Source organism: Coregonus clupeaformis, chromosome 10 (assembly GCF_020615455.1).
Source record: "Coregonus clupeaformis isolate EN_2021a chromosome 10, ASM2061545v1, whole genome shotgun sequence".
Lineage (NCBI taxonomy): Eukaryota > Metazoa > Chordata > Actinopteri > Salmoniformes > Salmonidae > Coregonus > Coregonus clupeaformis.
The window spans coordinates 46921690-46944893 of NC_059201.1; the positions used below are offsets into that span (position 1 = coordinate 46921690).

Below are 23204 nucleotides of genomic sequence, written 5' to 3' on the forward strand. Positions count from 1 at the left end.
CCGCCGTATCTTCCCCATCACTGTCATCAGAAGACTACAATGTCTGGTTCAATGAAAATGTTTTTACCTAAGTCAGGGATTTCCTCATCATCTGATTCATTTTCAGAGTCAGAAAGAGTCCTCCAGAAAGTAGCCCATCACAACCTTTTCCCACTGATCTCTGTCGATAGCGCCTGCTAAATTCAGGGCAGCAATGTTGAGAGCAGTAGCAACACTTTTGCAGTTCTTCATGTCTACTATATCTTTCAAAAAGGCTGTGGTAGCAAGGATTATCTACACATGTTATAGACAGAAGCATGCTACAGGGCAGACCAATCAGAACTAATCTCTCGGCATGTCCAGCCCATCCATTATCTCAGCCAATCATGGCTAGCGGGAAGGTTCCTGTATTTTCCAGTGGCTAAACCAACTAGGCTTGTAATTTAACAATTTTATTAATTTTTACAGATGGCATACAAGTTTGTTATTAAGGCTCATGAAAGTTCACATGTTCCAGAAGGCATTTCAGCCAGAAAACGCATAAAAATAAAATAAAATAAATAAAAGTTCAAATGCCTCTCATGTGAAGTAGTGACATGTGACATATGCCTAGCTTCCTGAAACGGGTCACATATTTTTACTGCACAAGGTTTTTTGTAATTGCACATATAGTTAATGTACAAATCAAATACAGTTCCATTATGCAATTATATTGACAATATCTCACCCACCTCCCCACTCCCTCATCATCCCCTCCACTCCCTCATCCTTCCTACTCCCTCTTCAAACAGTATGTTGCAAAATATGTCTCGTTCCAGTTATGATGTTGGCAAGGTATGTTCAATACTGTGTGTGTGTGGTTTCTGAAAGTACAGAATAAAGAGGAATTATTAGTAATTAGAATCAAATATCAGGATAGCAATAAAACAATATTACAAGTAACATAATAACTGAAGAGCTCCACAAGGGCTCCACAAGGGGGCAGAGCTATGCAGGCCAAATGAGTACACAGGCCAAATGCAATGGTCATGATAAGGCCAGGGCAGCTGATCATGGCTAGAAGGGATCCAGCTTTAGTCAAATTAACATCAGAGTTGACTTTTCGTAGCAGGTTAGGAGAACTTACGCAGCAGGTTAGGATAATTAACGTAGCAGGTTAGGAGAATGAGGTTAAGGTTAGGAATAGGGTTAGGGTTAGCTTAAATGCTAATTCTACGTTTGACGTTAATTTGACAAAAGCTGGATCCCTTCTAGCCATGACCAGGGCAACTTCAAAAGATACAACACAAGCTAATACTTATTTGACGCCATTAGCATTAGTATTGTTTTACAGAACTAAATGTAACAACATAACCACAATTGAGTATAACACCATAAAGGTTATGAAATCAGTACCTCGAGGAATACACACAAAATACATTATGCTCCATACATAAATATGGTGTGCTACAGTATAAATACACTACATTACCAAAATTATGTGGACACCTGCTCGTCGAAAATGTATTTCCAAAATCATGGGCATTAATACGGAGTTGGTCCCCCCCTTGCTGCTATAACAGCCTCCACTCTTCTGTGAAGGCTTTCCAGTAGATGTTGGAACATTGCTGCGGGGACTTGCTTCCATTCAGCCACAAGAGCATTAGTGAGGCCAGGCACTGATGTTGGGTGATTAGGCCTGGATTGCAGTCAGCGTTCCAATTCAATCGAAAGGTGTTCAATGGGGTTGAGATCATGGCTCTGTGCAGGCTAGTCAAGTTCTTCCACACCGATCTCGACATACCATTTCTGTATGGACCTCGCTTTGTGCATGGGGGCATTGTTATGCTGAAACAGGAAAGGGCCTTCCTCAAACTGTTGCCACAAAGTTGGAAGCACAGAAGCGTCTAGAATGTCATTTTATGCTGTAGCGTTAAGATTTCCCTTCACTGGAACTAAGGGGCCTAGTCCGAACCATGAAAAACAGCCTAAGACCATTATTCCTCCTCCACCAAACTTTACAGTTGGCACTATGCATTGGGGCAGGTAGCGTTCTCCGGGCATATGTCAAACCCAGATCCATCTGTCGGACTGCCAGATGGTGAAGCGTGATTCATCACTCCAGAGAACATGTTTCCACTGCTCCAGAGTCCAATGGCGGCAAACTTTACACCACACCACTCCAGCTGACGCTTGGCATTGCGCATGGTCATCTTAGGCTTGTGTGCAGCTGCTCGGCCATGGAAACCCATTTAATGAATCTCCCGACGAACGGTTCTTGTGCTGACGTTGCTTCCAGAGGCAGTTTGGAACTCTGTATTGAGTGTTGCAACCAAGGACAGCACTTGGCGGTCCCGTTCTGTGAGCTTGTGTGGCCTACCACTTTGCGGTTCAGCCGTTGTTGCTCCTAGACGTTTCCACTTCACTATAACAACACTTGCAGTTGACCGGGGCAGCTCTAGCAGGGCAGGAATTTGACAAACTGACTTGTTGGAAAGGTGGCATCTTATGACGGTGCCACGTTGAAAGTCACTGAGCTCTTCAGTAAGGCCATTCTACTGCCAATGTTTGTTAATGGAGATTGCATGGCTGTGTGCTCGATTTTACACGCCTGTCAGCAACGGGGTGTGGCTGAGATAGCCGGATCCATTATTTTGAAGGAGTGTCTACATACTTTTGTATATATAGTATAACACGATATAGAGAAACTGTATTATGTTGTGGTAATAAAAGGCACTTACTTTGATAGGAACGCACACACTAATTATTAGTAAGGAAAACAACAGTGAAGGTAATGCGGATGCCAGACTGAAAATGCGCCAGGGGGAAAAGGTTCGGACAGGTTCTGTTCAGACTGGAAATGCGCAAATGTCTGCATACTTGACCTGAGGAAACACTGGTGGAGTGCTTGGGCTCTCATCGAAGAGAGAAGTTTGTCTGGCTGATCTAGCTAATCCTCGCCTGACATTAGCATAGCATGCCTCAAACTTAAGTTGTCCACCACAGTGAAATGGGCTGGAACACACCTAATTTAAAACTGTTTTTAGAAAATAATGTAAAATTGACAAGTTGAAACATAGCCTATAGATAATTAGCAGGCAGCATGCCTTGGTTTTAGGGCAGCGCGGGTTAACTGTCCTGTTGCATAACAATCACATTTTGGAACAGTGTGTGAATTCTGACATCACGCGCATAAGAAAACTTACACTAGGGGGACTGTTACAGATATTTGGAACTCACGGGTGAAAAGGCTAGTATAGATGATGTCAAGCGTATTGCCTTCCTTGTGAGTTGGAGGGGACTGGGAAAGTGTGAGGTGAAAAGAGGCAAGGAGGGGAAAGAAAGAGGTAGCAATAAATTAATTGAAGGCAGAAGTCGGGAGGTTGAAGTCGCCCAGTACAAAGAGTGATGAGCCATCATCAGGAAATTTGCTTATCAAGGTGTCAAGCTCATTGAGAAACTCTCTAAGGGCACCTGGTGGGTGATAGATGACAACAATGTTAAGCTTGAGTGGACAAGTGACAGTGACCGCATGGAATTCAAATGAGGAGATGGACAGGTGAATGAGGGAGAAACGAGAAAATCTCCACCTAGGATAAATGAGCAGCCCTGTGTCACGACTTCCGCCAAGGCTGCCCCCTCTCCTGGTTCGGGCAGGCTTTGGCGTTCGTCGTCACCGGAGTACTAGCTACTGCCGATCCCATTCTCATCACTCCACTTCACACCTGGTGCTCATTCCCCTAATTAGTATGTGTATAAGTGTTCCCTCTGTTCCCCTAGTCTTTGTGAGTGATTGTTTTGTTGTGAGAGCGTGTAGCTCGGTTGAGCTACATTTCACTGTGTTATTGCCAAGGTGGATGTTTTCCCTTGTACAGTTTCGTTTGACGCTTGGGACGTTTGATTTATGCAAATGTATTAAACTCTGGACTCCTGCGCTTGACTCCTTCTTTCACACCTCGTCACACCCTGTGCCACCACCGTGATGACCAGATGCTCTCGGATTATGAGAGAACATGTAGTAAGATGAAGAGAGAGCAGCTAAAGTATTTGATTTCTGTATATATTGTTGTCTTTGTGGCTTTTTCTGTGCATCAGAGCTTCCAGTTTGTTTGTGTCTGCATCATGTGTGTGGGTGTTTGTATGTACAGATGCTATTAAAAATGAATCACACATTAGCTTTGCTAACCTTGCTTATGCAAATAATCATGCTCTGCTCACAATTACTGTACTTTCAAAGCCTACTGGACCAGAGAAAATGAGGGGAGGGGGAGAACGTGAGATATAGGAAAATAGAAAGATGGAGGGAGTAAGAGAATGTGATAGAGGAAGAAAGAGGTGAAGATCATGCAGAAGAAAGATAGAGAGAGAGATGTGGCTATAGAGAGAGAGAGACAGAGGGGGAAGCAGGAGGGAGGAAAATAAATAGAGAGAGGAACAGAGAGGGCAGGATTGGAGGTGAGTAAAATAGATAGATAGAAAGAGAGAGAGAGAGAAAGAGAGGAGATTGTAAATTCATCCCTCCTGCTTGTCAGTGGATCAATATCTTGCAGGGTGGGCAGAGCAGAGCAGGACTTGGCCAGGCAGGGAGAGGCAGAGCATGCCTCTATAGAGACAACACAGAACACAGGGCTGGGCAGGAGCAGAGGAAAGGAGAGAAGTCTTAGTCATTCTCCCTCTTTTCCTCCTCTCTCTCTCTCTCTTTATTCCCTCTCCTCTTCACCCTAAAAGCATTTGAGGGTCATTTTTGACACTCCAACCTCAACTAGGCGGTCTCAAAGATAATGTGTTTACATGTGTTATTAACGTTGAGTGTGTAAGTCACTGACTTTATCTGTCTCTCTGTGTAGGAGCTGTGATTTGGAGATGAATGGGAAGGTGGGAGGTAGAGGACCTGTGAGTTCACCCAACGACATGAACTGCAACTCCAACAGCATCACCATGGTATCAGACCTATCCTCCCCAGAGTCTCAGACCCAGTCTCAGCCCTTCACACCCCGGGTCAGTACACACACACACACATACACTCAAGCATGCCCGCACGCAAGCACTCCCGCACACACATACACACACCTCACGACACCGTTACACCTCACTACACCACACACCACATCATGGTTTCATGACAGATTCAGTGATACAAAGAGGTGCATTTTGTTCTCTCATCTTCCCTCTGCCCCTTTCTCCTTCCCTCGTTTCCTCTCCAGGCATCTCGTACTCCAAAGAAAGCTGCGATGTTTGGGAAGCGTTCTAACTCCATGAGGAGGAACCCTAAAGCTGTAGTAGCTAAGCAGGGCTGGCTATACAAACAGGTAATTCAGCTCTATACACTATACTGCATCAGCATGATGCACTTTCCCTTATGCTTAGTGGTATAAGGGTTTTAGGCTCGGTTTCTGTATAAGAACTTTGTGTCAACTGCTGTTGTAAAAAGGGCTCTATAAATAAATGGGATTGATTGATAGACAAATGCCCCACAATACCCCATAAATATCTCATAACTAGGACCAGATAAACTCTTCTTCCAGTATTGTCATTATTCTCTACATGTTTCAGTTCAATATTCCTTGTCTCTCCCATTTGTTTTGATCCAGTGTGTTTCAGACACTTACTTTGTTTTGGTCCAGTGTTGCTTTCCCTCTCACGTTGTTTAGGTCTCATAGAATTTTTCTTCCTGTCTTTTACATAGCGCATTATTTTTCACAATGTTTAAGTCAAGTTTCTGTGTTCCCCCTGAAGTTGTTTGGTCCAGTCTAAACTGTTGTGTCTACTCTCTGGAGTCCCATCCATTTCAGTGTGTATTTTTAGTCCCCTTGTCTGTCTCTCCCTTTAGGCCAGTCAAACCCATCTCAATGTGTGTTATTCTCTCTGTCTCTCTCTGTCTCACTGTAGGCCAGCAGTGGAGTGAAACAGTGGAACAAGAGATGGTTTGTCCTGACTGACCGATGCCTCTTCTACTACAAAGGTAGGTTACTGTCATAGCGTTGCCGTCTTACTTTTAGTTCTCTTTTATTTTTTTGATAACCCATCGCCACCCTTCATCTGAGGACATCTTTATAATTACGCTTTATTTTATTGCATTTTATTGTATGCTTTAGTCAGAATGGTTTTTTCCTTCTTTCTTGACATACTGTTTCTCTTCTCTTGTCAACAGATACGGTAAGTTAGCTTTATGGTATACATGTGTTTCTGTGGTAGTGTGCTCTGTTATTTTGCCAGCAGGTAGAAACCACAGTAACTGACAGATCCGGTTATTCAACCATGTGTTGGCTACGTCCCAATATACTGTATCTTGTTTACTGAGTGTTTAAAAAAAAAAAAAGACTGGTCAATCTTATCCAACAATCTCTGCTATGCAGATAGGTATCCACATATACATACATGGGGTTGACTTAACATAATATTTACATTCATATTTTACAGTATGTATACATTTTCTATCTAACCTTTATTTGATCCAGGAAGTTCCACGACATGGGTAGCGTCTCAGCTGACATTATATTCCCTATATAGAGCCCTTTTAAACAGAGCCCTTAGTGGCTAGAATCTCCTTTTCAATGGAAACCTGGCCAAGACACCTCACTACACCTGCTACTTCTGTCTCTCTCTCAGAGTCCTACTCTGTGGATTTGTTTGCTTGTATCTGCTTTGGAAACTGGAAAGCTTTGATCCCTCCTTGGCTTGGTTGTACTGTCATAGGCTGGTGTCACATTTAAAACGGCCCCCTTGTTTGTGTTTTTTACCTTAGCTACATGATGTCATGTCAGTGTGTTCTGTTGGCAGAGTGGAGGGCCGTGTGTTATGTGCATGTCACGAATATGTCAAGAGGACTGTTGACTTGTTCAAGGTGCTTTAATACCACACAGCTACGCAAGTCATATTCTCCTAAGTGTCTCTCCTCTCCTCCATGCCAAGTCCCTGAGTCTTTGTGGTCTTCATCTGTCATCTTCTGAGCCACAGCCAGGAGTGGAGAATAAACAATGTGGCATTTGAATATATCACACTGCTTGAGGTATCTTCTTCAAGTTTGATGTACGAGCTAAGTGTGTGTGGGTTTATGTGTGGCTCTGTGTACATATGGAAGTGTGAGAGGGTCATTGTAGTATGTATTGAGAAATGTTTTACAAAAGACATGAGTACATTGGGCTATGTAAACAATCTATTGATGGACATTCAACGCACGCACGCACGCACACACACACACACACACACACACACACACACACACACACACACACACACACACACACACACACACACACACACACACACACACACACACACCTTATACAGCACAGTCTCTCCATCAGGGCAGCGGTGAATGTGACTCAATTCGATTGCACACTACTCTAGAAGTAGAAATTCTGAGAGTGTCGAGGTTGTCTCTGTCTCCTAATGTGACAGATGTTAAAGTCTGTAATTCCCCTGGTCCACCTGCAGCCCTCTGCTCCCAATACAACCCATGGCAAATAGAAGGGGAGAATAGTGACTTACAAGATGAAAAAGAAAGAAGATGATGATTGTCTTTCCCCCTTCCCCTCTCTTTCTCTCTCTCTCTCTCGATGTCCCTGAAGGTATAGAGATTTTTTTCAATTTCCTGTCGGCAATGTATGAAGGGAAAGGGGATACCTAGTCAGTTGCACAACTGAATGCATTCAATTGAAATGTGTCTTCAGCATTTAACCCAACCCCTCTGAATCAGGGGTGTCTTAGTGCCACAGTGTATTGCTCATGAGAAACTCTCTCTACTATTATTGCAGAATAGACAACACTCCTTCTCCAGCGATTGCCCTTAGGTCTACACTTTTGTAGCTTGAATTAATTGATGCATCTTGCTGACAAATTCACCTTTTTTGTCAAAAGGAAAGTTGGGACATCTGAAAAGGGGCTGAAATATGGGACGCAAATACAGCTGTGTTTGTCCTGAGCTCATCAAACTGTTTCAAGTTCGGTAGCGTGCTGGACCCAGTTGATAATGTTGCAAGTTCGCTAGCGGGCTGGTCCCAATCGATACAATGTTGCAAATTTGCTGGCGAAAGATCAAGACAGACAGATAGAAAGGCTGACAGGCAGAGTATAGAGATGAACACGATTGAAAGACCCTGAACACTGAATGATAGAGAGGCGGGGTGATTGTTTAATTTGGAATAAGCTTTTATTTTAATATTTACCACTGTAGTAGTACAAAATAGCATTTTAAACAAATAGGTGACAAGCTAGATCCCTACAATGTCTCATTGAAGATAACCTTTCTGGACCTAATTATGATAAATGTACAATATTGCGTATTGGATCTTTAAAAAATACAACTTTTACATTACCCTGCAGTTTACCTATAAAATGGGCTGATGGTGAAGTAGACATACTTGGTATTCATATCACAAAACATATAAATGAGCACAATGATTTTCAATAGAAAACTAGTAAAAATAGACAAGATCCTGCAACCATGGAGAGGTAAATACCTATCTATTTATGGAAAATTGCCCTGATTAACTCCTTAGTCATATCTCAGTTTACTCACTTACTTATGGCGCTGCCTACTCCTGATTATTCATTTTTCAAACCATATGAGCAAAAAATAATTCGCTTTATCTGGGATGCTAAACCAGACAAGATAAAGCGTGCCTATCTATATAATGAATATGAATTGGTTGGGTTGAGATTATTAAATATAAAAGCACTAAACCTCTCTCTAAAAGCATCACTTATCCAAAGTTTTACTTGAACCCTAAATGGTTCTCAAGTAGATTACTAAGAAAAGCTCATCCAATGTTTAAAAATTGCCTTTTTGCCTTTGTGCAGATTGCCATGTCTCATTTTCAATTAATTGAAAATGAAACTTTTTTCAAAGTATCTCTCTTTTTCAAACAAGCATTGCAGAGCTGGCTACAATTTCATACCCCTGAAAAGATAGAACAAATATTACAACAAAAATTATGGCTGAACTCAAATGTGCTGGTTGATAAAATACCTGTATTTATGGAAAATATGTTTGAAAAGGGTATTTTGTTTTTAATTGATATTGTAAATTGGAATGGTAGAGTTATGTATTTCATGGAGTGATCAGAATTGTATGGGAAGGTCTGCTCAATCCAAGATTACAACCAATTGATTACAGCATTACCCCAAAAATGGAGGTCTGGTCTGTCTGCCCAATATAAAGGATCAAAACTGGCGGAGGAATAAAAATAGCATAAATAGGAAAGTATACCAGTTTCATTTGAGGACCAGGATGCTGTGCCATACAGATTACAAAATAGTTGGGAAGAGACTTTTGATGTACCGATTCCATGGTACAGGGTGTACGAGTTGATATATAAAACAAAGCAAGATTCAAGAATTCTTGCCACCAACAAAATGTTGAATATTTGGGACATACAATCATCGCAGCTCTTCAGATTTTGTTGTGAGGATACAGAATCAATAGACCATTTGTGTTGGTATTGCCCTCAGGTAGCCTGTTTCTGGTCTCAGGTTCAGGAATGGCTGAAAATGCATAACATTGATCTAAAATTGACCCTAGAAATAGTATTGTTGGGATATCTGGAGAGACCAGATATATGGTGCGTAGAAATCCGAAGAGGGTGGCCAGCGGAGATGGTGGAATTATTTAATTTTTCTCAGGGGCAGCTGTTGGGGAACTGTGGGGGGGATCTTGGAGGGCTGGTGGCCTGGCGGTTGGGAGCTTTGGCCAGTGGCTGATGGGTTGCTGGTTCGGGTCCCCGTTTTTGACGTTATGGGAGATCTGTCGACGTGCCCTTGAGCGGGGCGTTGACCCTGGTTGCTTCTGTGGGTTGCTCTGGATGGGAGTCTGTTAGATGACTAATGTGATGTAGATGTTGAGCTGCTTCACTGCAAGTAGATTGTATGTTTTAAATATTCAATATAAAAAAAATATAAAAAAAATATAAATAAACAAATTGGTGAATGGTTAAATTAGAGACCCCCCAAAGTTGAACTTTTGTTGCATTTAGGGGAGCTTATGTGTGTGTGAGCCACCCTTGTTTCTAGGAAATCATACACAAAAGGTATCATTTGTCCAAATATTTAGGAACAGGTCATCATTTCATAGAGTCTGTGAAGGAAGAAACCACATAGAAAAAGTGATTTCCCCTAGTCAAATTAATGTATTGAATTAGAGGTTTCATGATGCTTGCATCTAAACCAAAGTTGATAATTTTAAGATTGTTTTGTACTTGTACGTCAGTTGGAGTCTCTATAAGCTTCAATATGAGGTCCTAAACCTAGCATGAAAGTCATCCTTGTAGCTGTGTGGGCTAATATAGTCAAAATGTGTTTGCCTTGGGGTAAATTGAGCCCATTGTTGAGCCAATAGCAAGTTGAGCAAATTGAAGTGTTTTCTTCCCAGGCGTAATGCAAGGCATTATCGCTGGCATTAGGTAACAACAGGGTCTGGCCTATGTTAAAAGTGTTTAAAAAAGTACAAAGTGTTTGTTGTGCCAAGAAACCACTTTTTTTGGACAGCTATGTTTTCAAAACTGTAATGTTTACATTAATTCTGATAATTATTTCCTGAAATATACACTGAGTGTACAAAACATTAGGAACACCTTCCTAATATTGAGTTGCACCCCCTTTTGCCAATGAGCTAAGATAAGGAGTGGATTTGCCTAGCAGTGATTTATAGATGGCCTGGAACCAGTGAGTTTGGCGACGAATATGTAGTGAGGACCAGCCAACAAGAGCGTACAGGTCACAGTGGTGGGTAGTATATGGGGCTTTGGCGACAAAACAGATGGCACTGTGATAGACTACATCCAATTTGCTGAGTAGAGTGTTGTTGGAGGCTATTTTGTAAATGACATTGCCGAAGTCAAGGATCGGTAGGATAGTCAGTTTTACGAGGGCATGTTTGGCAGCATGAGTGAAGGAGGCTTTGTTGCGAAATAGGAAGCCAATTCTAGATTTAACTTTAGATTGGAGATGCTTAATGTGAGTCTGGAAGGAGAGTTTACAGTCTAACCAGACACCTAGGTATTTGTAGTTGTCCACATACAGACCCGTCGAGAGTAGTGATTCTAGTCGGGTGAGCGGGTGCCAGCAGCGTTTGATTGAAGAGCATGCATTTAGTTTTACTTGTGTTTAAGAGCAGTTGGAGGCTACAGAAGGAGTGTTGTATGGCATTGAAGCTTGTTTGGAGGTTTGTTAACACAGTGTCCAATGAAGGGCCAGATGTATACAAAATGGTGTCGTCTGCGTAGAGGTGGATCTGAGAATCACCAGCAGCAAGAGCGACATCATTGATATACACAGAGAAAAGAGTCGGCCCAAGAATTGAACCCTGTGGCACCCCCATAGAGACTGCCATAGGTCCAGACAACAGGCCCTCCGATTTGACACATTTAACTCTATCTGAGAAGTAGTTGGTGAACCAGGCGAGGCAGTAATTTGAGAAACCAAGACTATTTAGTCTGCCAATAAGAATGCGGTGGTTGACATAGTCGAAAGCCGTAGCAAAATGCTTATTGAAATTCGCGATTGGTGATAGTGTTTCCTAGCCTCAGTGCAGTGGGCAGGTGGGAGGAGGTGCTCTTATTCTCCATGGACTTTACAGTGTCCCAAAACCTTTTGAAGTTAGTGCTATAGGATGCACATTTCTGTTTGAAAAAGCTTGCCTTTGCTTTCCTAACTGCTTGTGTATATTGGTTCCTAACTTCCCTGAAAAGTTGCATATCTCGGGGGCTATTCGATGCTAATGCAGTACGCCACAGGATGTTTTTGTGCTGGTCAAGGGCAGTCAAGTCTGAGTAGAACCAGGGGCTATATCTGTTCTTAGTTCTGAATTTTTTGAATGGGGCATGCTTATTTAAGATTGAGAGGAAAACACTTTTAAAGAACAACCAGGCATCCTCTACTGACGGAATGAGATCGATATCCATCCAGGATACCTGGACCAGGTCAATTAGGAAGGCCTGCTCGCTAAAGTGTTTTAGGGAGCGTTTGACAGTGATGAGGGGTGGTCGTTTGACCGCGGACCCGTTACGGACGCAGGCAATAAGGCAGTGATCGCTGAGATCCTGGTTGAAGACAGCTGAGGTGTATTTAGAGGGTAAGTTAGTCAGGATGATATCTATAAGGGTGCCCATGTTTACGGATTTAGGGTTGTACCTTGTAGGTTCCTTGATAATTTGTGTGAGATTGAGGGCATCTAGTTTAGATTGTAGGATGGCCGGGGTGTTAAGCATATCACAGTTTAGGTCACCAAGCAGTACGAACTCTGAGGATACATGGGGGGCAATCAATTCACATACGGTGTCCAGGGCACATCTGGGGGCTGAGGGGTGTCTGTAGCAAGCGGCAACAGTGAGAGACTTATTTCTGGAAAGGTGGATTTTTAGAAGTAGGAGCTCAAACTGTTTGGGCACAGACCTGGATAGTATGACAGAGCTCTGCAGGCTATCTCTACAGTAGATTGCAACTCCACCCCCTTTGGCAGTTCTATCTAGACTGAAAATGTTGTAGTTGTGAAAAGTGTGATAGGAAAATATGTACGAAAAATAAAAATAAATACAATAATTTACACGGACACACACAGAGTACACGACCGCACTGCTACGCCATCTTGGATCTATTATGTATTATGTGTATGTACATATCTTTGTTCGAAACAATATTATATTTCCCTTAACGGAGTGATGCTGAATGAAAAGGATGGCTCAACCTTCCCCACTCTACCCTATTGAAACCACTCAAACACGTCTTCCTAGTCCTGAGAGAGAGTGAACTCCAGGTTCTTTGGGTTAAAAGTGATTTTGTTAGTGGATCTACCTGTATTCTGTGAGCTACAGGATGCAACTAGGCCAGGTTTTAATTCCCATTTTGCCCTGTAGTTAACCTCCATTCCCTACCCGGTACACACAGATGCAAATCCGACCTGAATAAGGATGTCTTCAAAGCAAAGCAGAGAAATAAAATGATAAGAATAGAATAGAACAGTCAGAAAACGCCCCCACAGGAATTGGAGCTTAGCAGCTTCTAAGAATCTTTCATATTGAAATGTTCCGGCTGTTCTGTGATTCAATAGCTCAGTGTGAAGCGACGGTCAATTTTCCAAATTCACATTCAACAATATTCACAACTGGCCCCGAGCCCTGTTCGCTTTTCTATCATTTCTCCATTTCCTTTCCTTTCCTTTTCTTCCCTCTTCTCTCCTTCTGGTCACAGTGATTCTTCTCTCTGTATTTCACACACGTCTGATGGGATGTTTTCGTCTCCCTCCCTTTTCTCCCAGCTGTGGAAAAAAGAGAGGGAGGAAGGGAGCATGTGTGACTTACTGCCACGATCACCATGCCAGCAAGGAGAGAGGGCCGAGAAATGGCCAGAAAGATGCAAAGGTCTTTTGTTTTTGGGACTTGGGGGTGACATTGTCAAAGCATGTCAGCTGTCTTGGCCAGTAGTTCATCTGTACAAGGAGATTAGGAGTGTGTATAGAAGTCCCCACTTCTTTTAAGTGCCCAGCCAGGGATTCAAACTAGCAACACTCCAGCTACAGTTCTGCAGCTCTAACCTCTAGCCTACATACCACCCCCATCTCCAAAGTATCCCAAAACATCGCAAATATCAAATTCCCAAAACACCTGACTGCCTAATGCTGTACGTACAATCAGGGACTTGACGTCACAAGTTACCAATGTCCTAGCTGACCCGGGTGTACATATAGAGGAATTCTCTGTGAAATAGAGTGTTAGTCCATTACATAACTAACTGTCATCTTCAGAAGCGTTGAGCTGTTGTTGTTTTGAGATGCTAATATATAGCTGTCAGGGAGCTGATTTACTCTCATCCTGTGTCTTAACACTCACACACACACACACACACACACACACACACACACACACACACACACACACACACACACACACACACACACACACACACACACACACACACACAGGTGAGGGAGTCTGTGTGGTGCAAACAGGTGTTACATATAGCAGCAGGAGGGAATGCAGCCAAGAGTCAGACTGCCCTAAAATGAATCAGAATGAGGTGAAATTTCACAATCATTGTAGGCAACCTTTCAAGGACTTTGCTTCTTCAAAAGTGTTTGTGCTAGCAGGAGTGTCTTCAGAAATGTGTGTTTTCAGAGGTGTGTTTTGCCTCTCCTAGCTTCTCTGTGTCTCTGGATGGGGACGACATTTGTTGGTGAACACTGAGAAGCTCTGCCACAGGTTTCACAATCACAACTCTGTTTCTTCTAACCAGTCTTCTCCTCAGGATTATCTTGAGTCGACTGTGAAAGGCTATTTGGCAATAAATCACATCGTTTCTTATTACATCCGTTATTAATGTGTGACTGTGTTTGTATGATGCTGTATATTTCATTCAACTTGATAGCCTATATAAGATATTTCAGTTGTAGGGTAGAACTGTTTGAGAATGAACACATTTTTTTTTGTCTCTTTCCAAGAATATCTGTGAGTTTTGCAATGAAATACAGAACTTCTGAGGTCAAGTTTGAATTTGTTTGAGAGAGAAACAGGGGGAGAGAGAGAAAGAGACGTGGCTATTTACCTGTCTGTGTGTGGCAGAAAACCCTGCTCTCTGATTGGTGGAGAGAGGGCAGGTACAGTTTGCTGAAGGCCCGTATTCAGGATTCCAGCAACACTGAGTCACATGGGCTGATCGCTATCTCAAACACACACACACACACACATACACACAAAGACAGCAGACAGTACTGTATGATTGCACAAACACAACCCCCACAGCTCCCCCTCCCCCGTCCCTCCTCTCGGTCCCTCCCTCCTCCCTCTCTCTCTCTCTCTCTCTCTCTCTGTCTCTCAAACACACACGTGTGCTCAGCAACAGAGGAAGGCTCTTACGTCTACGCAGTACAGCTCTACTTAGAGAGAGGGAACGAGAGAGGGAACAGCCGAGCGAGAGAACAAGAGAGCCAGGCAGAGCGAGAGAGAGAGAGAGAGAGAGAGAGAGAGAAAGAGGGAACGAGGGAACGAGGGAGAGAGAGATAAGGAGGGCAGTAGCTACAGTGGATTCCCTGTCAGCTTCATCTCTAGCCCTCGAAATTGTCATCATCTGCTCCATTATTTAATCAGCACAAGTGCTGCTCTCGCACTCCTCTTTCTTCTCCAGCGATCTGCTCGTAAAAAAACAATATCTGACCACCGTTGGATTTAAGCGAGTGTGTGTGTGAGAGAGTGTGTGTGAGAGTGTGTCACTTATCACTGGACTGCTGGACGAAAATGGATATTTCCCCTACAGTGGGATGTGGGTGTTGTTCCAGGGATGTTATATGGTAGTGCTGACTGAGCCAGCTAAAGCCACAGCTACCACTAGAGGAAAGGGCAAACTGCCCCTCTTTACTTACTATAGGTGTGGAGCCTTGTTATATTAGATCTCTTGCGTTTTTTCAAATATGTGATTTCTTTGTTTATTTTGATCCCGATCTTTATTCTTTCTCTCTTTTTTTCCCTCTTCCTCCCATCCAGACGAGAAGGAGGAAGGAGTGTTGGGAAGTCTTCCTCTGCTCAGCTTTCGGATCGGAGAAGTGCAGGCGTTGGATAACATCAGCCGCAAGCACGCCTTTAAGGTCAGTACCCTCTAGGACTAAGTATGATGATGATGATGATGAGGATGATGATGACAATGATGATGATGAGGATGATGATGAAGCCATGTTATGATGATAAAGCAATGTTTTTTTGGACTTCTTGAGCTTCCAAGAGGTGGGGGATAACATTTGGGGCAGGTGGTCAGTGAGGTGAGAGGGGGAATGACCTTTAGGAAAGTGGTTGGTTTGAGAGGATACAAGTACAAGTACAATGAGTACTGAGTGTACAAAACATTAGGAACACCTGCTCTTTCCATGACATAGACTGAGCAGGTGAATCCAGGTGAAAGCCATGATCCCTTATTAATGTCACCTGTTAAATCCACTCCAATCAGTTTAGATAAAGGGGAGGAGACATGTTAAAGAAGGATTTTTAAGCCTTGAGACAATTGAGACATTGATTGTGTATGTGTGCCATTCGGTGGGTGAATGGGCAAGACAAAATACTTAAGTGCCTTTGAACGGGGTATGGTAGTAGGTGCCAGGCGCACCGGTTTGAGTGTGTCAAGAACTGCAATGCTGCTGGGCTTTTCACGCTCAACATTTTCCCTTGTTTATCAAGAATGGTCCACCACCCAAAGGACATCCAGCCAACTTGACACAACTTTTTTTTTTGGGGGGGGGTTTAAATGCTGGGCAGACACGTGATCGTCACTCATACAGCCCAGTGACAAGCAGTGACATTGGGGGACAATGGGGGATAATAGGGAATAAGCAGAGATGTCTGGCAGCATTTCAAAACCAAACCCCTATATTTACTCTGTGTTTGTGTGTGTGCGCGCGCCCGTGTGTGCATGTGTTTGTGCGTGAGAGAGAGAGAGTATGAGTGTGTGTTTGCTCACACTGTACTTTGCACCGAAGTGCTCATGAATAAACAGAATGCTGAGAGAGAGGGAGACACACACAGACAGCATGAGAGGGAGACACAGAGAGAAAGAGAGAAGGAGTGATAGAGAAAGAGAAAGGGAAGGAGAGAGAGAGTCCTGTCACAGTATATTCCTCTCTGGTCTTCCAGGCAGTAGCTGAGGGATGGTCAGAGGGAGAGAGGAGGGAACAGTCTTACATAAACCCCTACCCAGCACCACCACACCATATTAGCATGATATATAATATCATGTTCATTCATATGATTTATTTATCACAGCCAATGCATATTAATCACCATCTCAGAATGTGGCGCTGCAGTACCATCTAAAAGCTATTTCCCAACATAGTCCCTGTCAGTAGTAATATGTCACTAATCAAAAAATCCTGTCTAGTCCCATAAACAAAAATTATTCCAGATGTATCACCATAAAAGTGCAATCACTGTCAAGCTAGAACGCATCTTTGGTTTTCCAAACACACTGTCTGTTTCAGAAAAGGTGATGCAATACCGTTTTGTAATATTCTACAGTTAGTCAAATCTCTTCTTAAAATATTCGGATTACGTGGTCTCATTTGGGTTCGGTGGTTAAGACAATGTACGGGTTGTACAGTATGTGTGTTGCAGTGTTTCTTTGTTGATATAGTTGCTGTGTGCCATTGGTTGTAGCCCCAGTGTCTCTGTGTGTCGGTGTTGATACGAGACCTGTTGTGACAGCCACGGTGACATGGCATTTGCCTGACAGTTCTACGAAGCAGTAGACTATATACTGTAGACCAGCAGCTAGAGGGTTCAGCTTGTTACACTGGCTCCTCTGTAGACTTTCATATGTCTGTGTGCATGCTTTTAAAGGCAAATAGCAGTAGAAGAAGAAGACACAGGCAAAATAAAGAAATTAACCTTTTCACACATGAGTTCCAAATATCTCTAACGGACGCCCCAGCGTGAGTTGTTTTATGCACGTGATGTCAGAATGCGCTCACTGTTCCAAAATGGGATTGTTACGCAACAGAAAAGGTTAAACACCAGTAAATGTTTCAATGATATGTGTCCAAAAGCCTTTCAGGTACAGTACAGGAGAGACTTAATGTTCTTACTTATTGACACAGTATTCTAGGTAGCCTATTCAGCTGTGTTGTTATGGTGGTGGTGGTGCTGGCTAGTAAAAGGTTATTTGTCTCCTTCCCGCCATGCTGTTATCCTGCTGCTTGGTGTTGATTGTACAGGGAGGCAGTGTGAGTGTGAGACAATATGAGTCATGAGGATGGAGCAGAGCAGCCAGTGGTTTGTAGAGAACTTCAGCCTTCCAGGTATTTACTCTGTGGACTGGAACTGGAAGTGCTGCGTAGGTCTACAAAATATTGTTTGTGGTTATGGTGTTATAACACTGAAGCTTCAGGATCTAGCAATCTCTGCTGAAACAATGTCAACCAAGTACAGTGAGGGAAAAAAGTATTTGATCCCCTGCTGATTTCGTACGTTTGTCCACTGACAAAGAAATGATTTGTCTATCATTTTAATGGTAGGTTTATTTGAACAGTGAGAGACAGAATAACAACAAAAAAATCCAGAAAAACGTATGTCAAAAATGTTATAAATTGATTTGCATTTTAATGAGGGAAATAAGTATTTGACCCCCTCTCAAACAGAAAGATTTCTAGCTCCCAGGTGTCTTTTATACAAGTAAAGAGCTGAGATTAGGAGCACACTCTTAAAGGGAGTGCTCCTAATCTCAGCTTGTTACCTGTATAAAAGACACCTGTCCACAGAAGCAATCAATCAATCAGATTCCAAACTCTCCACCATGGCCAAGACCAAAGAGCTCTCCAAGGATGTCAGGGTCAAGATTGTAGACCTACAGAAGGCTGGAATGGGCTACAAGACCATCGCCAAGCAGCTTGGTGAGAAGGTGACAACAGTTGGTGCGATTATTCACAAATGGAAGAAACACAACAGAACTGTCAATCTCCCTCAGCCTGGGGCTCCATGCAAGATCTCACCTCGTGGAGTTGCAATGATCATGAGAACGGTGAGGAATCAGGCCAGAACTACACGGGAGGATCTTGTCAATGATCTCAAGGCAGCTGGGACCATAGTCACCAAGAAAACAATTGGTAACACACTACGCCGTGAAGGACTGAAATCCTGCAGCATGGTCCCCCTGCTCAAGAAAGCACATATACAGGCCCGTCTGAAGTTTGCCAATGAACATCTGAATGATTCAGAGGAGAACTGGGTGAAAGTGTTGTGGTCAGATGAGACCAAAATCGAGCTCTTTGGCATCAACTCAACTCGCCGTGTTTGGAGGAGGAGGAACACCATCCCCACCGTCAAACATGGAGGTGGAAACATTATGCTTTGGGGGTGTTTTTCTGCCAAGGGGACAGGACAACTTCACCGCATCAAAGGGACGATGGACGGGGCCATGTACTGTCAAATCTTGGGTGAGAACCTCCTTCCCTCAGCCAGGGCATTGAAAATGGGTCGTGGATGGGTATTCCAGCATGACAATGACCCAAAACACACGGCCAAGGCAACAAAGGAGTGGCTCAAGAAGAAACACATTAAGGTCCTGGAGTGGCCTAGCCAGTCTCCAGACCTTAATCCCATAGAAAATATGTGGAGGGAGCTGAAGGTTCGAGTTGCCAAACGTCAGGCTTGAAACCTTAATGACTTGGAGAAGAGTGGAACAAAATCCCTCCTGAGAAGTGTGCAAACCTGGTGGCCAACTACAAGAAACGTCTGACCTCTGTGATTGCCAACAAGGGTTTTGCCACCAAGTACTAAGTAATGTTTTGCAGAGGGGTCAAATACTTATTTCCCTCATTCAAATGCAAATCAATTTATAAAAAATTTTTACATGCGTTTTTCTGGATTTTTTGTTGTTATTTCGTCTCTCACTGTTCAAATAAACCTACCATTAAAATTATAGACTGATCATGTCTTTGTCAGTGGGCAAATGTACAAAATCAGCAGGGGATCAAATACTTTTTTCCCTCACTGTACATTGTTTTCGATGTTGTAGACCTTTGTGCTTAATTGTTTAGTTTTGTAGATAGTAGACAGTACTTGGGGTTAATATACTGTGTGGCACAATTTCTACTTACATGTATAGGAGTGTGTAGCCATGTATGTAGGTCTAAGTGTTGTGTAGGAGACAGACAGTACAGGTATGTCATGGTGTTTACGTGTTCTCAGTACTAATACAGGGTGGTGAACTGGTCTGATTTGGTCTGGCTGTTGTTAGTTGAGGTAAGTGGAGGGAGGGGAGCTTTTGTTTCTGGCCTAGTGGGGCCCCTCGGGGCTGAGGAGGAGAGGAGACAGGATGGGATGGAAGTCGAGTTTGAGCACGATCCTGGAGACTCGGCTGGGATTCCTGTAGAACCCCTTCTTTATGACACCTGTAATTTCAAACTGACCAATGAGAGAGAGTTAGGGTGCGGGGGAGAGGGAGAGGGAGAGGGGGAGGGAGTGAAGACTCTAAACTACATTTTTGCCTTTGATTATAAGATTACCTTTCAGAGGTGGACTGGTTTGACTTGACTTTTCAGTACCGACACCCTTTTTTTTTTTTCATGAAGGCGTGAATGCTTCATTAAATGCTTAACGGAAATTGTGTAAGTTCTAAAACTTTGGATATGAGCCAGGACTGCAAGGACTGTTGTTTTGCTGTGAGCTCCAAACAGAGAGAGCTGCCTGGGTCTGCTGTTCCAACCTGACCGTACCTGCAGGTTCACTAAGTACAGGCTGAGGTAACAAAAACAGAGGTGTGGTTGGAACCTGGAATAGACCTTATTTATGATCGGGGTCACCCAGCCGTTACAACACTATCTACAGTATCTTGGTCCAACCCTATCTGACCACACTTGGTTCAACCCTGCATGGTTTAGACATGTAAAAGGCTATAATGTCTAACAGACGCCTCTCAGCTCACAGCATTTTTCAAAGCAGCCTTTTCCCTCCCGTGGATTGAAGTAAATTATTAAACGAGAACACTTGGCCCGGGTGTGGTGTGGTGTGTTGTACGGTGTGTATGACTGGTTTACTAGCGTCTTAAGACTGAGTTACAGCTAGATGTGTGTGTGTGGTGTGTGTGTGTGTGTGTGTGTGTGTCTGTGTGTGTGTGTGTGTGTGTGTGTGTGTGAGAGACCATACGTGTACACCCCCAGGGAGTGCACTAGTTATTAAACCCCCTGTTGAGAGTAAATGTCATGGTCCATACCACCTTCACTCAGAGGGGTGTCACCTGAGTGTAAGAGAGGGAGAGAGAGAGAGAGAGAGAGAGAGAGAGAGAGAGAGAGAGAGAGAGAGAGAGAGAGAGAGAGAGAGAGAGAGAGAGAGAGAGAGAGAGAGAGAGAGAGAGAGAGAGAGAGAGAGAGAGAGAGAGAGAGAGAGAGAGAGAGAGAGAGAGAGAGAGAGAGAGAGAGAGAGAGAGAGAGAGAGAGAGAGAGAGAGAGAGAGAGAGAGAGAGAGAGTATTAAATTAATACAAAATGTAAAGCTGAAATGTCTTGATGTCAATAGGTATTCAACAGAACTGTCAATCTCCCTCAGCCTGGGGCTCCATGCAAGATCTCACCTCATGGGGTCAAAATGATCACAAGAACGGTGAGCAAAAATCCCAGAACCACACAGGGGGACCTAGTGAATGACCTGCAGAGAACTGGGACCAAAGTAACAAAGCCTACCATCAGTAACACACTACGCCGCCAGGGAGTCAAATCCTGCAGTGCCAGACGTGTCCCCCTGCTTAAGCCAGTACATGTCCAGGTCCGTCTGAAGTTTGCTAGAGTGCATTTGGATGATCCAGAAGAGGATTGGGAGAATGTCATATGGTCAGATGAAACCAAAATATAACTTTTTGGTAAAAACTCAACTCGTCGTGTTTGGAGGACAAAGAATACTGAGTTGCATCCAAAGAACACCATACCTACTGTGAAGAATGGGGGTGGAATCATCATACTTTGGGGCTGTTTTTCTGCAAAGGGACCAGGACGACTGATCCGTGTAAAGGAAAGAATGAATGGGGCCATGTATCGTGAGATTTTGAGTGAAAACCTCCTTCCATCAGCAAGGGCATTGAAGATGAAACGTGGCTGGGTCTTTCAGCATGACAATGATCCCAAACACACCGCCCGGGCAACGAAGGAGTGGCTTCGTAAGAAGCATTTCAAGGTCCTGGAGTGGCCTAGCCAGTCTCCAGATCTCAACCCCATAGAAAATCTTTGGAGGGGAGTTGAAAGTCTGTGTTGCCCAGCGACAGCCCCAAAACATCACTGCTCTAGAGGAGATCTGCATGGAGGAATGGGCCAAAATACCAGCAACAGTGTGTGAAAACCTTGTGAAGACTTACAGAAAACGTTTGACCTGTGTCACTGCCAACAAAGGGTATATAACAAAGTATTGAGAAACTTTTGTTATTGACCAAATACTTATTTTCCACCATAATTTGCAAATAAATTCATAAAAAATCCTACAATGTGATTTTCTGGATTTTTTTCTTCTAATTTTGTCTGTCATAGTTGACGTGTACCTATGATGAAAATTACAGGCCTCTCTCATCTTTTTAAGTGGGAGAACTTGCACAATTGGTGGCTGACTAAATACTTTTTTCTCCCACTGTATATATACACTACAGTTCAAAAGTTTGGGGTCACTTAGAAATGTCCTTGTTTTCCATGAAAAAATACATGAAATGAGTTTGAATAGGAAGTATAGCAAAATGAATAGAAAATGTAGTCATTGACAAGGTTAGAAATAATGATTTTTAATTGAAATAATAATTGTGTCCTTCAAACTTTGCTTTCATCAAAGAATCCTCCATTTGCAGCAATTGCAGCCTTGCAGACCTTTGGCATTCTAGTTGTCAATTTGTTGAGGTAATCTGAAGAGATTTCACCCCATGCTTCCTGAAGCATCTCCCACAAGTTGGATTAGCTTGATGGGCACTTCTTACGTACATTACGGTTAAGCTGCTCCCACAACAGCTCAATAGGGTTGAGATCCGGTGAGTGTGCTGGCCACTCCATTATAGACAGAATACCAGCTAACTGCTTCTTCCCTAAATAGTTATTGCATAGTTTGGAGCTGTGCTTTGGGTCATTGTTCTATTGTTGGAGGAAATTGGCTCCAATCAAGCGCGGTCCACAGGGTATAGCATAGCCTTCCTTCTTCAAGATCCCTTTTACCCTGTACAAATCTCCCACTTTACCACCACCAAAGCACCCCCAGACCATCACATTGCCTCCACCATGCTTGACAGATGGCATCAAGCACTCCTCCAGCATCTTTTCATTTGGTCTGCGTCTCACAAATGTTCTTCTTTGTGATCCGAACACCTCAGACTTCGATTTGTCTGTCCATAACACTTTTTGCCAATCTTCCTCTGTCCAATGTCTGTGTTCTTTTGCCCATCTTAATCTTTTTTTTTTATTGGCCAGTCTGAGATATGGCTTTTTCTTTGCAAGTCGCATCTTCACTGTTGACATTGAGACTGGTGTTTTGCGGGTACTATTTAATGAAGCTGCCAGTTGAGGACCTGTGAGGCATCTGTTTCTCAAACTAGACACTCTAATGTATTTGTCCTCTTGCTCAGTTGTGCACCGGGGCCTCCAACTCTTTCTATTCTGGTTAGAGCCAGATTGCGCTGTTCTGTGAAGGGAGTAGTACACAGCGTTGTACGAGATCTTCAGTTTCTTGGCAATTTATCGCATGGAATAGCCTTCATTTCTCAAAACAAGAATTGACGGATGAGTTTCAGAAGAAAGTTATTTGTTTCTGGACATTTTGA

At 43.2% G+C, this 23204-nt stretch overlaps 1 protein-coding gene across 5 annotated transcripts in view; it reads left to right on the forward strand.

Moving 5' to 3' along the window:
* Positions 1–23204, forward strand: part of plekha6 (pleckstrin homology domain containing, family A member 6) — a 171736-nt gene that overhangs the window by 97191 nt on the left and 51341 nt on the right. For 4 of the 5 annotated variants that reach the window (XM_041888482.2, XM_041888481.2, XM_041888484.2 and 1 more), the window contains 4 exons: positions 4806–4956; positions 5163–5267; positions 5848–5920; positions 15429–15529. In XM_041888482.2, coding sequence (XP_041744416.2) covers positions 4806–4956; positions 5163–5267; positions 5848–5920; positions 15429–15529 — 430 coding nt within the window. Of the gene's footprint in view, positions 1–4805; positions 4957–5162; positions 5268–5847; positions 5921–14767; positions 15313–15428; positions 15530–23204 lie in introns of those variants that run through there. The other variant, XM_041888486.2, reaches the window with a different exon arrangement.